This window comes from Taudactylus pleione, unplaced genomic scaffold, assembly GCF_031769625.1.
Source record: "Taudactylus pleione unplaced genomic scaffold, aTauple2 ptg000226l, whole genome shotgun sequence".
NCBI lineage: Eukaryota > Metazoa > Chordata > Amphibia > Anura > Myobatrachidae > Taudactylus > Taudactylus pleione.
In genome coordinates this window covers 1,237,380-1,255,962 of record NW_028284628.1, presented here as the reverse complement: position 1 = coordinate 1,255,962, position 18,583 = coordinate 1,237,380, and the positions used below count along the sequence as shown (strand labels likewise).

At 44.1% G+C, this 18,583-nt stretch overlaps 1 protein-coding gene across 2 annotated transcripts in view; it reads right to left on the bottom strand.

The window, feature by feature from the left end:
* Positions 1-2,230: 2,230 nt before the first annotated feature.
* The window catches only part of LOC148517163 (beta-1,3-galactosyltransferase 2-like), a 59,883-nt gene continuing 43,530 nt past the window's right edge, over positions 2,231-18,583 (bottom strand). For both annotated transcript variants that reach the window (XM_088479128.1, XM_088479127.1), the window contains exon 2: positions 2,231-3,421. In XM_088479128.1, coding sequence (XP_088335254.1) covers positions 2,400-3,392 — 993 coding nt within the window. In that variant the 5' untranslated portion in view covers positions 3,393-3,421 and the 3' untranslated portion in view covers positions 2,231-2,399. The remainder of the gene's footprint in view (positions 3,422-18,583) is intronic.

Here is an 18,583-nt window from a genome sequence, read left to right as displayed (position 1 = left end):
CATGTCTATTTTGGGAACTGCAGGGTACTACCGCAAGTTTGTACACCAGTACAGCATAATTGCGAAGCCCCTGACAGGTCTCACAAAAAGAAGCTTCCCCAACTGGTACACTGGACGAAGGCTTGTGACCAGGCCACATTCTCTCACACACCCTGGCCTGGAGATTTCCATGGTGGTGGTCTTGGGGTCCCTCTATCCTTGGGTCACTCCTACCAACTCTTACCTTATGAACCCTCCATTTCATTCTTTCCAATCAACACTCATAATAGTCTCCTCTTCCAACTTCTTCAAATAGCTGCCTTTTTTCATACCCCTGGCCTTAGCCAAAATTTCTCAATAACTATGCTTCCTGGCTCTTGATCTTCAAATGGGCTCTCAAGACCTATTTATTCCTCAAAGCTTTCCAGTGCTCATCTTAACCCACAGCTTTAGCACGCGGCCAGGTTGATGGTCGCAATGGTCAAGACCATCGCGACCATCGGGGCTTGCGACGAGACCGTTGTGGTAGGGTCTCATCTTCCGCAAGCCCCAGTGAGCTCTCAGCTCTAATAGAGCTGGAAGCTCACCACTGACATCACGAGTGATGCAGTGGGGACGCCCCCAAATGGCAGGCGTTCCTTCAGGAATGCCTCCATTTGGCCAGCGCCTACAAATCGACAGTAGTCCCTTTGTAGTGAGCCCCGGAGCAAGAGAATTTCTCTCTTGCACCGGGTCTTGCGCACGCGCAGTGCGGCTGCTGCATGTGTGCAGGGCCTCAACATTGACCCAGTTGCAGGCGCTCAGCGCTTGTGAGCGGGTTTGAATGAGGCACTGTGTGTTCACCCTGCCCCCCCTACCTGGTGTGTTCTCTAATTTCCCACTGCCCCTCCTCTCCACTGTGTTCACCCTGCTCCCACTGCCCCTCCCTCCTGAGTCCCCACTGTGTGTGCACCCTACTCCCACTGCCCCCCCACTGTGTGTGTTCACCCTGCTCCGACTGCCCCCCCCACTATGTGTGTTCACCCTGCTCCCACTGACCCTGCATATGCTGGGTCCTTTTTACTAATCTTATATATATATATATATATATATATACTGGTGTTTTGTTATTTTCAAAGTAGCATGTATGTGGGGTGTACTTTATACCAGTGCAGAGAAAATGCAAGGGATTTCTTTGAAATTAACAGAAATCTCTTAAGAACATACTTGCAGAATGAACTTACTGGGAGGGGTGCGACAACTGCTAGATAGACAGAAAGGGGCATGGCTGGGGTGTGGCATCTGCTAGATGGGCACAAAGGCGTGGCTAGGATTTTTGCTCCCGCGGGGGGGGGGTTTAGGGTGAATGGGGGGTGAGTTCCACCACCTCTCTAGGTCCACTTTAAGCACTTTGTAGGAGGGCTGGCTACACTAAACTGTGGCGGAGGAGATTGGCTGCACTCACTGTGGTGTGAATGCAGCAGCTTATACTGACAGCACACTTTACAACTCTGCCTCCTCATTCCCCCGCATAGTAGAGGCAGGGCCCCAGACCATGCTGCTGCTGGTTTGTGTGTTCTCTCTCCTGCAGTTACCAGCAGCAGCAGTTTAAACACAGCTGAGCAGGTTCTCTCAGTGACAGATTTTATTTTTTTTTTGGGGGGGGGGGCACAGGCCCCTTGGAATCAGATGGGCCCTAGGGGGACGCCAAGGTTGCCTAATGGAAAATCCGGCCCTGGTATGCAGTCCCAACGTGTTAAAGCCATGTCCTGCTACACTGCAGCCGGTGGAGGGGGTTATTCAATAGATGTGACTGATGAAGAAATTGAGTAACCATTATTTAAAAAAAATGTAGTTTAGTTAAACTTATTAATGTTGTTTTATGACAACAAAAAAATAACTAAATGATATTATGTACTGTGTCACATTAGCCTTTTCTAAAATGACAAGCCACAATTTATAAAGCTTTTTAGGATGAAAGTCATTTTGCTAGAAGTGATCATCTATGATAAAGTTTATCTAATGCCAATAACTGAGAGAAATCACTGACACAAAATATGGCGGCTTCTCTTACTGTAAACACCCTTCACACATCTGTGCCTGTTTTGGTTTCTCCATTAAAGAATAGTTCCTGTACCATTTAGATTTTACTATAATAGCAATATAATATCTGACGGATTCATTAAATTATTATCTCCATATAAATTGTTTTCATATTAGAAATTACTACATAGAACATACCATATAAATAAATAATTTATTCAACATTTGCTGTGCCACATCCCCATCAACTGTATAAAGTCTCTTCATCAAGCTAGGTGATATATTTCCTGTTTCTCCATTTTTTTCCCAGAATTCCTAGCTGCGCTCCATTGTAATGTCTACCAAAAAATACTTTTCTATTCACCTAGAATCATACGTGTACGTGGCATTCTTGAAAATCAACATGCCAACAATCTCTTAGCCCAAAAGTCGTCCCACACAGTCCGCAGCTCTTCTTTGTCATAATGGTGAACTGTAATGAGCTGTTTAAATTTACACCGGTCATAATTAATCCTGTGGCCATTAAATATGTTCGGAGGTGGATGAGTGGGTGGGATTTTAAGCTCATACAGGCAAATTCCCATAAACGAGTCTTCCATTGGGATCATCCTAATTTCCTGTGACACATCATAAATTTTCTGGGCCATATCCACTGAAAATACATATCCGGGACCCGAGCAGTAGGGTGGGTAGGTGTTGTTGGGATAGATTTCCTTAGGTACATACCACTTGTATCTGTTGCTCCTTAAGGGTCCAGTGTTGGCTACTATGTACCCTGTAAAATAATTTGTACGGATTGGCAACTCTGGGCGAAGGAGCTGGTGGACCAGATAATCCACATTGAGGAACATGTCATTGTCTATTTTCACAACGTAGCTGGCAGAGGGGCAGAATTTGGCCACCCATTCCATGCCCATTATGGATTTTAGGGTCAAGTTATAATAGGTGTCCAAGAAGTCTTGTTGTACAATGTCACCAAAGGCTACACTTTCCTCCTCAAGCATTGATTGGACCTTTTCAGTTGCAAGTGCAGATAGACCAACCAGAAAAATCCTTACCACGTCAACATCATAATTACTTTCATTGCCCCATGTGTCCCGGATAGCGTGCCTAGATGACATATCCCAGCTCCCACCAATCACCAGCATAATTAGGAATGGGTTTCTGTTCTTGCACTTCTCCGGTTGGTTAATGAGGAACTGGTAGGGGTATGGGTATGGTGGGGCCAGAGGGTGTTTGAAGGCTGGATAGGTCAAGTTATTTACAGGTCTCTTTTTTGCCTGGAATTTTAAGAGGCCGTCACTAAAATGTTTATAGGATAAGTATCCAGAAGCAAACATAAAAATCAGTGCAAGTAAGATATATCTCCACAAAGAGCTCCGGCCCACCATATTGTCTTCTACAATTCTCACCAAAATTCCTGCAAAAAAAGAAAAAAAAAACAGAAAATTATATATACATTAAAATGTCCACCTTAAAACAAGAATAATAATTACCAGTGATATATTTTCCCACACATCTATCTAGTCTCCCTCAGATTCCATGAAGTCTCTACAGATTGATGGAATCATCTGCAAAGTATTCAGCCCAAACACATAGCTACAACACATATGCTACCTTCACACAGATACTTGGACAGTGCTATCACACTGAAACAACTAAATAGGGTTAGGAGGAAGAAAAAAGCTAGCTAATGCCAATTTTGACATTAACATACAACAAAGACTGCATACCTTACAGTAGATGAATACCATACATCGGTATTTTTGTGCATATCTAAAATGAGAGTTATGGTAAGAATTTACCATTGTTAACGCTCTTTCTTCAAAGTCCATAGGGTCCACAGGGAGACCTTGGGGTGTAGGTGGTGGATCTGGAATCCATGCATTATGCAGTTAAAAGCTTGTAGCTCCCAGGATGCACTGGTCCACTCTCCATATACCCTGCCCCCAAGCCAGAGGCACCTCAGTTCGTAATAACCAAAGGCCGGAGGAGGATAAGAGAGAAGGTGTACTGGTACACACAAGAATCACATTCTCACAGAGAAGGAGACTGGAAACCAGTGACCAGAAACACCTCTTGGTGAAGCGACCATTCCCTGGTATGCACGTCGTGATGGCTGAGGAAGTCTTCTTCCCAATCGAGAACTCCCGGAATGAACACTTCAGAGATGGCCGGAAGGTGACCCTCGGCCCATGTCAGAATGCGTGACACTTCTGTCATTGCTGCCCGACTTTGAGTGCCTCCTTGATGCCACTTTTGTGGCATTGGCTGACTGCACCTGAACAGGTTTTCCGTGAAGTGTGTGGTTGGGCCAGGTTGAGGGCCCTGTAGACACCTCAAAGTTCCAATATGTTGATTGGCAGAGTTGATTTGACTGATGTCCAACGGTCCTGAAAGGCATGCAGACCAGTCACTGCACTCCTGCCCGGGAGACTGGCGTCCCTTGTTAGGATTACCCAGTCCGGGATCCGAAAGGGACAACCCTTGGTTAGATGAGATGTCTGTAGCCACCAAGATAGAGACAGACACACCTCGGGAGAGAGCACCATCATCTGAGCTTTGATCCGATGGTGGTAACCCATTCCACTTGGAGAGGATCAGCCCTTGCAAAGGCCGGGAATGGAACTGAGCATATTCCACCATGTCGAAGATGCACACCATGGATCCCAGAACCTGCATTGCTGAGTGGATCTACACTTGGCGACTGTGGAGACATCTGCGCACTCGTAGTTGAAGTGTGGAGATCTTGTCTGATGTCAGAAAGATTCTCTGATCCTGAGAATCCAGCAGACTTCTGTGAGGGATTCAGGGAGGACTTTTTCCAGTTGATTAACCATCCGTGCTTGTGCAGGAAAGCAATGGTTAACTGCAGATGGTGGTGAAGCACTTCTGGGGTCATCCAGATATGGTAACAGTCGGACACCCTGACCACCTAGGTGGGCCACCATGATAACCATAATTTTGGTAAACACCCATGGAGCTGTGGATAGTCCAAACGGCAGTGCCTGAAATTGGAAGTGTTGTTGTAGTATAGCAAACCGGAGATATCGCTGATGTGAGGGCACTATGGGTACATGTAGGTACGCATCCTGAATATCCAGAGATACCATGAAGTCCCCAGGCTCCATAGTTAGGATGATGGAGTGTAGGATTTCTATCCTGAACCTAGGTACCCTGAGGAATTTGTTCAAGGATTTGAGGTTGAGTATAGGCCGATGAGACCCATTCGGCTTCTGAACCAGAAAGAGAGTAGAATTATAACCAGTCTCTTGTTGAGATAGTGGGACTGGCACAATTACCCCTGCTTGCAGCAAGGACTGTATGTCTTTCTGGATTTGTAATGCCTTGTTCAGGTCTGAAGGAGGGTCTGTGTAGAAAGACTGGTGGGGAGGCCATCTGAGAAATGAGATGGCGTACCCGTGAGAGACCACTTCTCTTACCCAAGCATTCATGGTGGTTTGACACCAGCACTGGGTGAACTGAAGAAGTTGTCCTCCTACTCTGGGATATCCCAGAGGGAGGCCTGACTCATCAGCTTGAGGGTTTATCCTCGGATTTTGAAGCAGGGCATCTGGTGTTCCAGTTCTGCTTGGTCCTGGGTTTGGCAGCCCTAGTGGAAGCTGACTGCTGAAGATAGGACTGACCTTTAGGCTTTCCCTGAGGATGAAAGGACTTAAGTGATGTAGTTTGAGGCCTAGTAAAAGTAGTTGCTGAAGGTAAAAATGCAGTTTTTTTTATGTGGCAACATGGTTACAATCTTGTCAAGGTCTGGTCCAAACAAGATCTCCCCATTGTAGGGTAACCCTTCTAGGCCTATCTTTGAATCCACATCTGTCTTCCATGAGCATAGCCACAGGGTACGATGGGCAGACACAGCCACAGCCGAGACTCTGGAGGTTAGGAGGCTGGCATCCAATTTCACTTCTCCAATCTAGGAAGCTGCATCTCGAATGTGAGCAACAAAAGACATCTGATCCCTAGAAGCATCTGAGGGAAAAAGAGTCTTCAAGTGTGTCAGCCCATCTCTCTATAGCTTTAACCACCCATGCAATAGCCATGGTTGGACGGGCAAGAGCCCCTGATAGAGAGTATATAGATTTCAGGCAAACGTCCACTTACCTATCCGTAGGATCCTTCAAGGAAGTAACTGTAGGAATAGGCAATGTAGCACTTTTAATTAAACGCGTAACATGTGAATCCACCACAGGGGGTCTTTCCCATTTTGCACAATGAGCCACAGGAAAAGGGTAACATGAGGACAGATGTTTTTGTGGTTGAAATCTCTTACCAGGCGATTGCCAGGCTGCAGCCATGTGTTCAGCTAGTTGATACGATAGAAGGAATTTTGCTGAAGCCACTTTCTGTTGTTTAAACAGAGGGTGCTTGGATTTAGGTGCTGGTCCTCATCTTCTATTAATAAGATGGATCTGACAGCTCGTACCAAGGCAGGAATAGTCATGTTTGACAGACTCTTATCTTCCTACAGAGGGGAGTCAGGGTTAGGGAGATCAGCATCTACTGCCTCCTCAGAGTTGCAAGTTGCGTGGACTGTGACGATAACAGAGGACGCTTAGAGGGCTTACTGGGTAAGGGCTTCTCACCTTGCAACATGGTTTGAAAGGCATTAGATGTAGCCATTAGACTCAGCACAGAGGTAGAGAGTACGTTTACCCATGGTGGGGGCACGGGAGGTACCTGTATCAACTAAACCTATTGTGGCAACCCCAAAGGGAGAATTACGGCCTACTGTGATAACCCCATAGGGGGAAGACAGCCGGAACCGCCAGGCGGTCAGCAATAGTGGCCAGAACCTGAAAATGAAGCCCGGGAGGGCTCTAGAACAGGTGCTGGGTTGTCTGATGGGCCTGTGGAGTATAACACTAACTACATAACCCATCTTGTATCAAATCCTCCTCACTTAAGCCTGCAGCACATAATTTGCATGATAGCCGTATGGGTGCAGATGCCCGTTTGTTACTCTTGCCTTTGCTAGTCATAGCTGCAGAGTAATATGGCACACAATATGACACTGGATATAATGCAACCACCGTGTATGTAGGATAATAGTATTAATGCAATATACTGGTCCTGTCTTATGCTTGGGTAAGCTGCAGGAGTACGCAGCCCAATATGGCACAGTGCAACGAACAACTGTATGTGACAAACCTCACAAATACTTAGTTCTATATATGTGAGGTACAGGAAAACCCCAGAACAAAAAGGAAAAGATATATGCTGACAGTAGAATAAAAAACAGACAGGTAGCTCTAGCATCAGTCACATACAATGCTGAAATAACATATAACTGCAAACTGGCACTACAATCAACTACACAGACTCAGGACCTGATTTAGACCCGCTCACTAAGATGTATACTCTCGCTGCTGCCGATGGTATGCAATGTGTATGCATTGTGTGTATGCATTGCAGTGCGCATGTGCATACCATAGCGAAAGTTCACAATGCATTCGCTCGCTGCACATAGACAGCCCAGTAGAGTGAGTGACAGGCGAAGCCGTTTGTAGGTGGTAACAGGGGCTGGCCATTAAAAACGGGGGAGTGGAGGTGCAAACGCAGGTGTGCCTGAGCATCTCAACGGCGTTTTAGGGGTGTGCATAACTAAAAGACAGCATCAAAGTACATGTCACCTGGCTTGTTTTTACACTGAAGTGCTCGCAGTGCATGCGGTAGGGTATGGTCAACCTCAAGCGCTGCGATAACATCTGATGTTACCCAATGTACGATGGTTGCATACACTTCATGGACATGACGTGCACAAGTGGGCGTCTTAAAACAGGCTGGTGGGTGTCTGCATACACTATGTGATTGCTCTCTAAGAAATACTGGGCGTGCTAATGCATTGCTGTGCGAGAGCACTACCTACACATCGTGCCAGTGGTCGCATCTAGCGAGCAGCTCTGAATTAGGCCCTAAGTGTCAGTGCTATAGCGCTACATATGCAGACTCCAGGGAGAGGTATGTAGGGGGACTGGACACTGCATAGCCCTGAGAGAGCTGTGGCTGTGGCTTAGAGAAAATGGCCACTGGAGCCATCAGAGGGGGCACGGTCAGAAGAGAAGAGCAGCTCAGGGAAGCGAGACCTCTGTGGATTAGTCCCCTGAGCTGAGGGACGGGGCCACTTTAACGGGGAAGCTGACATCCCCTTGCCAATTTTTTACCCACCGGGATGCTGGCTCACGCACCATGTGTACCCTGGTGGTCTAGTGGATCATGGTGGCTGGAGCCACCAGCACCTCCGGTCTGTCCCTCGAGACTGGATGCATAACTGCTGCAGCGCTGGTCACCGCAAGCAATGACCCACTCTTACCTGTTCCCTGGTGTCCGGCTTGCAGTCTGGGTCCATCCACAGGGCCGGCTAGCAGGGACTCCAGGATGCCCGCCAAGATCCCCAGATCTATACTGGTGTCGCAGCACCAGAGGGGTGTTGGAGCGGCAGCGCAGACGTCCCACGGACAGTCTGCTGCTGCACGCTCTAAGTTATTAAAAAAATAAATAAAAAGCTTTGACTGACTCCGGTCAGGCACCAACGAAACTGAGTTGCCTCTGACTTGGGGGCGGAGTATAAGGAGAGTGGACCGGTGCATCCTGGGAACTGAAACTGCGTGGTGCCCGGATTCCAGATCCACCACCTACACCCCAAGGTCTCCCTGTGGAGCCTATGGACCCTGAAGAAGAAATTTAATTACTGTGATTTCTTTCCACAATTTTGTATGCAGCACAGATGGTGTAATGGTTAGCATTACTGCCTCACAGCAAAGGTCATGGATTCGGGTCCCACTACGGCCCTGTGTGGAGTTTGTATATTCTCCCTGTGCTTGCGTGGGTTTCCTCTGGGTACTCCGGTTTCCTCTCACACTCCAAAAATATACTGATAGGTTAATTGGTTCCCAATAAAAATTAACCCTAGTGTGTATGTGTGTGAGCATGTTGTAGGGAATATAGATTGTAAGCTCCACTGGAGCAGGGACTGATGTGAATGGACAAATATTCTCTCTGTAAAGCACTGTGGAATATGTGTACACTATGTCAAAACCGGATAATTGGCGAAGACAGAATCTGTTTGCAATTGGAATCTGCGCAATGCTATCTTGTAAAGGGCGTCAAGACTCCATCTTAGAAATAAAATCTCACAGCACTATTTTGTAAAAAAAAAGGTACATAGTCAGCCTTCCTCAAACACAGGCAGTGTTTAACACAAACACTAACTTATTAGCATTTGGAACCCTATACAAAGCCCATCTTCAACCCAAAACAGGCAGAATAAACAGGGAGGCTCTGACAGCACAGCTGGAAGCCTCCTTCCTGTATGAGGATTAAATTCACTGTATAAACACATTTTGCAATTGCAGTTTAAAAACATCAGAAAAATACATGTGTGCTTGTGTGTGTGTATATGTGTGTATATATATATATATATATATATATATATATATGTGTGTACATGTGGCCCATCATGCATGGACTTATGTGTATAATATCACACACAGACTTATATTTGAAAAGTAGCAAAATTCCCTGCAACTCATACACACAATGTTAAATAGAACACAGTCAGTTTTTAGTGATCCTTCCCAAAATCATACTGGCATGGCCACACACACACATAGATGCCCTTCCAGCTTAGTGCTGCTCGCTGAATGCCCCACCGACCCTCAGACGCACAACGCAATTCAGTGCTGTTTTCCCCGCATACATACATTTAAAAGCAATGGTCCCGTAACGCAAAAAGGATAATTATTATTTGGTTTAAACGCAATGTCAGTATATAAAGAAATGAATGTTTTCTGTAACTATGGCTTAGTAAATGACAATTGGACTGTGTGTGGAGCCGTACTGATCTACTCTGTTTCCACAGCGTTCCGGTGACATCAATATGAAGATCAGAACATGCGGCTATGAAATATGAATTTTAGAGAGAATAACTATTTGATATGTTGTTTGCCATAGCAGCTTAGATTTGCATGTGAGGGGATACAAAAGGAGGTTGGAGACCTTTTGTATCCATTTGGAATTGTTCAATAAATGCCCTGTAACAGATTTCTAACCTTTACCAAAAGACAATAACATGGTGTAGGCTTGTTTACATTTTTGTCCAAAGGACTGGTTATTCCAGTCTAAACAATAGAGCTAGCTAACTGGGAACAGTAGTTCAGGTAACCAAAAGGATACTCCCTTTCTGATGACCTCACAGGTAAAAGGGGGCGGGAACATAGCATGCACATCCTGAGAACACACAGCCAGCAGACACACTTGCAGATTTTGGAAGGAAGAGAGAGGTTCGCTCCCTCACAAGACAACGGAAAAATGGGTCTCAGTTCCTCTGGGTTATAGCTAAGTATAAAATGTGCAATATTTAGCCTATTTGGGTGTCTGTAGCTATGTTTGGTGTTAATCTGTTATTAGCTTAGCATGGTGTGTGGTTTGTAGTTTTCTAAGGATATTCATGAGTCTGTGTTAGCATACAGTGGATGATATGTTATCTAATCTGTACTTTTCATCTATACTGTAGGGTACAATAGTCTGTTATCAGCATGCAGGAAAGGGATTGATTATTGAGTTTTTGTAATATTTGTAAATGATTGATGCTGGTTGATTGAGATCCCATGTGTTCTGTGTTAGGGCCTTCCCATGTGTTCTGTGTTAGGGCCTTGCCATGTGCTTGAACAATATCTCTGCTTGGGAGAGATAGGCTTGGTATGTGTTGTGTACTCATGAATGTAATCATAGGGTGGTATCAGTTATATATTATGGAAGTTGAATTAATAACAGCTTTGAATGGTCATAAGTAATTGCCGTGTGGGTCAGATAGGTATATTGTCTGCAGTTTATTAGAGATGGCTACTTCCATGTGGGGTGAACAAAGGAAATTATAATTCTACCCAGTTATGGTGTTGTATGGGTCAGATAGGTATATTGTCTTTATTATAATTGTGATCATTGATGGATGGATGATTTACAGAGTTACAACTTAATGTGAGTTTTCAAATTGGAGTTTGCCTAGGGATCATGAGGCTTGCAAACAAAGGAAGAGCATGTGTTTCAGCCCTTCCCCCTCCCCACGGTCTAGTGGGTACTGGATGAGGTCTGTTGTAGGATGGTATTGTTGTATATTGGAATCAGCTTGTGTTGTACATGTTGGAATATTATATGGTGCAGTGTTTGCCTGATGTGTTGGCATATGATATCCAGCTTGCATATTTAATTAACTATGGCATTATGGGAGATTTCAATGAGGTAGCTTCATAATGGAGTTTGTTTGTAGACCATGCGGTTTGGACAATAGGGCAGGAAGCATTCCTAGCCCCCCCCTCACACACAAACACACAAACACACACACACCATCACCAGCCATCTTGAACATGTGCTCCCAGCATACATTGATATCTCTCTCATTGTATTTTGATGTGTCTCTTTCTCTCTCTCTCTCTCTCTCTCTCTCTGTCTCTCTGTCTCATATTGCTCATTGTATTTTCATCTTTAATAACCGTTTCATGTATTTTATCTACCTTATGACCTAATGGTTGTACAATTTATTTGCGCTCATTATTAGATCATAGCGTTGTAACATCTGTACTTTTACCTGAATAATAATCTTTAGCGCTTTGGATCGCTATTCAACTGTCTCAGTATTCCATTAATGGTATAATCAAACACAGTGCTAATTAGCGACATTTTGTGGTTTCAGAAGGTATAGGCAGGTTTTGTCTTAGAGGTTCTAGGCAGGTGAATCTTAGAGGTTTATAGGCAGGAATGTATTAAAAGGTTTATTAACAAATTCAACAGTGAGGGCTCATCGGTTTATCACACTATCTGATACACGATAACACTCGGTCAGTCCTCTCTCAGCAAAAGGGTGGAGGCGCCTTTTGAGAGACGCATTAGTCTTTCATTACCACAGTGTTGCTGAGAGCGTACTGCCGGTTATTGTGTAGAGGAAGCGCTGATCAGAATCCAGGGACAAGAGAGAAAAAAAAAAAGTTATTTTTTCGCTGTTGATAGAACCTTACGTTTAGAGGGGTGCCGCAGTATTGAGTATGCGGCTGAGACGCCTTTTTGCGTACGCAGTTAAAAAAAATCATTATACGGTTGTGTGGTAGTCGCATTCATGTCTATGCGACTGGGCACGATAGCGTATACGCACTTCCGGTTCTGCTGCCACATGTTTGAACATAGCCATTGAGGTTTACATTTTTTTTCTATCTACCAATATCTGGGTAAACGTTTATTTTCTGTGCAGAGAAAAAGTGTGTAACAGTGAGTATGTGTTGGACAGTTAAGGGTATCGTATGATCCTTAAGGGCTAGGTGCAAGGGTTAGCCTAGCCGCTCGGTAAGCAGCTTACCGTTCAGTACACAGAGCAGGTGTATGGTTTATTTTTGTTAGGGACCGGCTCTCAGTGTGACTGCAATGTTCAATAATATTTGAGCATTATAGTTGAGCCGCACTAGGTGTGATTGTGAGCTGAGAGAGAACAGGTGAGTGAAAGCATCTAGAAATAACTTTCATAGGTGAGTGAAAGCATCTAGAAATAACTTTCATAGGTGAATGGACGCATCTAGAAATTTCTTCCATAGGTTTGCTGCTGTTGAAAGCGCCGCTCTGGTCGGCACAACATATTATGCATACTAAGTACGGTGCCAATGCAACCAGATATTGTGATTTATGGTTTAATATGACGAGAATGAGTGTTAGACAGTTTCCCAGAATTGGTGGTTTTGATAAAAATGTGTAAGACAATGTCCAGGATCACATCAGTATGGTGCGATCCCGAGAGAAAAAGATTAAGGCCCTCATTCAGAGCCGTACGCTCTGAGCAGAGCGCACGCTCTGCATGAGGGCCGGGCTCCTTTTTCATGGAGCGTCCTCCTGGACGCTCGTATAGCTGTGGGTCACCACCCACAGGCTATACGAGCGTGCATTTTGATGGCCGCGATGGTCGTGACCATCGCGACCATCAAAATTGCGAGCCGGAGCCTGCGGTTGAGGTTTTCAACCGCAAGCTCCGGAGTGATTTTGGCTCTATCAGAGCCAAAATCACTCCCACTGACATCACTAGTGATGTCAGTGGGCCGGCTTCTGACGGGAGGCGTTCCCGTGGGAACGCCCCCGTCAGGGAGGCACGCCCCCGGCACGCCCACCAAAGGGGGCGTGCTGTCAATCAACATTGACAGCACACCCCCTTTGATCGGACACAACGAGCGAAGGAAAGTCCTTCGCTCGTCGTGTCTGGCGCATGCGCACGACGGAGCTCCCTCCGTCGTGCGCATGCTCAGTGCAGACCATCGACCCACTTACGAGCGTACAGCCGCTCGCGAGTGGGTCTGAATCAGGCCCTAAGTCTTTTGTTTAAAACTGTGGCAGCATGAAGGGAAGGCGTGGCTTAACAATGTGCAAACGACGCAAACTAGCGTTGTGAGCACATTACCAGAGAATAAACCCGCAGCATTGAATTGCAATGCGTGCGAGCTGCGAAATAGCGCGCACGTGCGGCACGGTAGCGTTGTGGAAGGTAGTACAGATGGTTCACGCACACCACCACCGTCATATGCGGATGGGGGTGTAGGTACAGTCAATGTGAAAACCCATAAAAATTTAACTAACCACTTATACCCTCTCTTCAGCTAAAAAAAAAAAAAAGAGAGATCCAGAGTGAGGTAGCTTAACTATTGTTTATTTTCTCCCTCCCATACCCCAACTACCAGTGCCCTCTTGCTTCCATATAAGGGAGAGGTACACTGCACATAGACACGAAAGCATCAGGGTCCCAGGGACTAACCCAGTATTGTTTGTCAAAGCTTTATAGAACTGTTTAAAATCTTTTCAGTCCGTATGTTTAAATGATATTAAACTGTTGTGCTTTATCTTTCACATACAGGACGCAAGGCTGCCAAAGACATACGACAGCCATACCCGGCTAAGGTTAAATATTTGGAGTATTGCCCTACCCAGAGGACAAGGAAACAATAGAACCGTAGACATTTATAACAGAATTTTTTTTATTGCAGGAATTTTTGTATCAATACAGTATCCTTAGAATTAGTGATGGAAGGAATACTCATTTCACAAGTAATATCTTTTACAACATGTGTAAGGTGATAGGTACTAGTATCAAGATCATCCCAGACCACCTGTCTGTCTCCCGTTGAGATACTGTTTGCCAGGTAGCCTCATGTGAAAATATTATGAGGTTACTGTGCAGGTTCTCATGACAATGTGTAAGAACAACAGGAATTGAAGTGTTATTTACTAACATGCCTGAAGCAAACTGTAATGATGTTAAACCTGGAGAAAAATTCATTTGATCTAATAATTTCTTGTGTTCAGATTGCCTGATTGATCGGGGAATAGAACCATATCCGACGTGTTACCAAAATTCTACATCCTCAAAGGGTTACCGACTAAGATACCAGAGTCCATTCCACCAAATACGGGGAGGATTAATCTACCGGAGGAGATACAAGGCGGAGACAAGGCCGATAGCATGGACCTGTCGATCGTGAGCTTGTGCCGGGAAGATTAAAAGGTGACTGTGAGCTATCTGAGCTAAAGAAATTGCAGATCAGTGTTGCAGCAATGGACCAGTCCGCTGTGTTCATTTTTGTATTCTTTTTCAGAGTTTTCACCATCCTGGGTTGCTTGGGGATTCCTGGTTTCGGTGATGGGGGACTGATAGACAATGGGAGCTGATGTCGGCATTGATGCAGAGGAGTCGAAAGGAGGAGTGCTATACCAAACCAGGGGAGTGCCGGTCCAATATGTAGTGTATAATAATGTAGCCTGAGGTTCAGTGGTCATGCATGGATATAACATTTATGTTGTTTTAAGTCATCTTAGGTAATGCAGTCCCAACCCCTTCCAAGGCTCTCCTTATAGGATAGGTGCATCCCAACATCTTTCCCATGATCCCTTAAGGATCCGCGGTGTGCGTATAAGGACAGTTTTATGTCCCTCCCGGAGACGCATTATCTGAATGGTTCAAATTACCATACTGTGTCATACCATAATAACATTGAATGGTATATTCTCATGCATGGCTAAACAGATTCAGAACAGGTTGTGATAGCGCTTGATTGGCTATCAAAGGGTGGACTGTCAAAACTGGATAATTGGCGAAGACAGAATCTGTTTGCAATTGGAATCTGCGCAATGCTATCTTGTAAAGGGCGTCAAGACTCCATCTTAGAAATAAAATCTCACAGCACTATTTTGTAAAAAAAAAGGTACATAGTCAGCCTTCCTCAAACACAGGCAGACAGTGTTTAACACAAACACTAACTTATTAGCATTTGGAACCCTATACAAAGCCCATCTTCAACCCAAAACAGGCAGAATAAACAGGGAGGCTCTGACAGCACAGCTGGAAGTCTCCTTCCTGTATGAGGATTAAATTCACTGTATAAACTAGGGATGTGCAGGCTCGGATAGGTTCGAGTTTGCACGTGGAGTTCGGATTTTTCCCTCCAAAAAAACGGAACTCAGAACGAGGCAAAACGTCATCTTACATGGACGAACATCATCATTCCTGGACAAAAGACCAGGAATGATGATGTTCGTCCATGTAAGATGACGTTTTGCCTCGTTCTGAGTTCCGTTTTTTTGGAGGGAAAAATCCGAACTCCACGTGCAAACTCGAACCTATCCGAGCCTGCACATCCCTAGTATAAACACATTTTGCAATTGCAGTTTAAAAACATCAGAAAAATACATGTGTGCTTGTGTGTATATATATATATATATATATATATATATATGTGTGTGTGTACATGTGGCCCATCATGCATGGACTTATGTGTATAATATCACACACAGACTTATATTTGAAAAGTATCAAAATTCCCTGCAACTCATACACACAATGTTAAACAGAACAGTCAGTTTTTAGTGATCCTTCCCAAAATCATACTGGCATGGCCACACACACACATAGATGCCCTTCCAGCTTAGTGCTGCTCGCTGAGTGCCTCACCGACCCTCAGACGCACAACGCAATTCAGTGCTGTTTTCCCCGCATACATACATTTAAAAGCAATGGTCCCGTAACGCAAAAAGGATAATTATTATTTGGTTTAAACGCAATGTCAGTATATAAAGAAATGAATGTTTTCTGTAACTATGGCTTAGTAAATGACAATTGGACTGTGTGTGGAGCCGTACTGATCTACTCTGTTTCCACAGCATTCCAGTGACATCAATATGAAGGTCAGAACATGCGGCTATGAAATATGAATTTTAGAGAGAATAACTATTTGAAATGTTGTTTGCCATAGCAGCTTAGATTTGCATGTGGGGGATACAAAAGGAGGTTGCAGACCTTTTGTATCCATTTGGAATTGTTCAATAAATGCCCTGTAACAGATTTCTAACCTTTACCAAAAGACAATAACATGGTGTAGGTTTGTTTACATTTTTGTCCAAAGGACTGGTTATTCCAGTCTAATCAATAGAGCTAGCTAACTGGGAACAGTAGTTCAGGTAACCAAAAGGATACTCCCTTTCTGATGACCTCACAGGTAAAAGGGGGCGGGAACATAGCATGCACATCCTGAGAACACACAGCCAGCAGACACACTTGCAGATTTTGGAAGGAAGAGAGAGGTTCGCTCCCTCACAAGACAACGGAAAAATGGGTCTCAGTTCCTCTGGGTTATAGCTAAGTATAAAATGTGCAATATTTAGCCTATTTGGGTGTCTGTAGCTATGTTTGGTGTTAATCTGTTATTAGCTTAGCATGGTGTGTGGTTTGTAGTTTTCTAAGGATATTCATGAGTCTGTGTTAGCATACAGTGGATGATATGTTATCTAATCTGTACTTTTCATCTATACTGTAGGGTACAATAGTCTGTTATCAGCATGCAGGAAAGGGATTGATTATGGAGTTTTTGTAATATTTGTAAATGATTGATGCTGGTTGATTGAGATCCCATGTGTTCTGTGTTAGGGCCTTCCCATGTGTTCTGTGTTAGGGCCTTGCCATGTGCTTGAACAATATCTCTGCTTGGGAGAGATAGGCTTGGTATGTGTTGTGTACTCATGAATGTAATCATAGGGTGGTATCAGTTATATATTATGGAAGTTGAATTAATAACAGCTTTGAATGGTCATAAGTAATTGCCGTGTGGGTCAGATAGGTATATTGTCTGCAGTTTATTAGAGATGGCTACTTCCATGTGGGGTGAACAAAGGAAATTATAATTCTACCCAGTTGTGGTGTTGTATGGGTCAGATAGGTATATTGTCTTTATTATAATTGTGATCATTGATGGATGGATGATTTACAGAGTTACAACTTAATGTGAGTTTTCAAATTGTTTGCAAGCCTCATGATCCCTAGGCAAACTCCAAAGAAAGAGCATGTGTTTCAGCCCTTCCCCCTCCCCACGGTCTAGTGGGTACTGGATGAGGTCTGTTGTAGGATGGTATTGTTGTATATTGGAATCAGCTTGTGTTGTACATGTTGGAATATTATATGGTGCAGTGTTTGCCTGATGTGTTGGCATATGATATCCAGCTTGCATATTTAATTAACTATGGCATTATGGGAGATTTCAATGAGGTAGCTTCATAATGGAGTTTGTTTGTAGACCATGTGGTTGGGACAATAGGGCAGGAAGCATTCCTAAACCCCCCCCCCTCACACACAAACACAAACACACACACACACACACCATCACCAGCCATCTTGAACATGTGCTCCCAGCAGACATTGATATCTCTCTCATTGTATTTTGATGTGTCTCTTTCTCTCTCTCTCTGTCTCTCGGTCTCATATTGCTCATTGTATTTTGATCTTTAATAACCGTTTCATGTATTTTAACTGTACCTTATGACCTAATGTTTGTACAATTTATTTGCGCTCATTATTAGATCATAGCGTTGTAACATCTGTACTTTTACCTGAATAATAATTTTTAGCGCTTTGGACCGCTATTCAACTGTCTCAGTATTCCATTAATGGTATAATCAAACACAGCGCTAATTAGCGACATCTTGTGGTTTCAGAAGGTATAGGCAGGTTTTGTCTTAGAGGTTCTAGGCAGGTGAATCTTAGAGGTTTATAGGCAGGAATGTATTAAAAGGTTTATTAACAAATTCAACAGCTATATAAATAACTGGTAATAAATAAATAAATACATGTACTATATTCCTCTGCAGACAGTGACCATTACCATTGGAGATGTTGGTACTGTGTGCTTTAGCGGTAGCTAAATCCACTGCAAACTGGAAGTACAGAGCTCACAGTAACTCTAAACTACACCAAGGGCCCACTGGTCAACCTTACCTGTGGCAAAGACTTTTTGTGGAAGGTGTTTATACCTTTCTCTTTGTGTCAGAGAGAGGAGGGGGTATGGGAACAAGAGATATAAGGTACCAAGGTGGGCAAAGGTGCAGATTCCCACCTTATAGCCAGAACCCACTAACATAGGAACAAGAGCTACAATAGGTATCCACACAGCTAGTCTATCAACAATCAATAATTCAACATACAATTAGGTTGACATGATTAAATTGTCGACACATTCAGAATGTTGACCTTTACCATGTTGACACCAGAATGTAG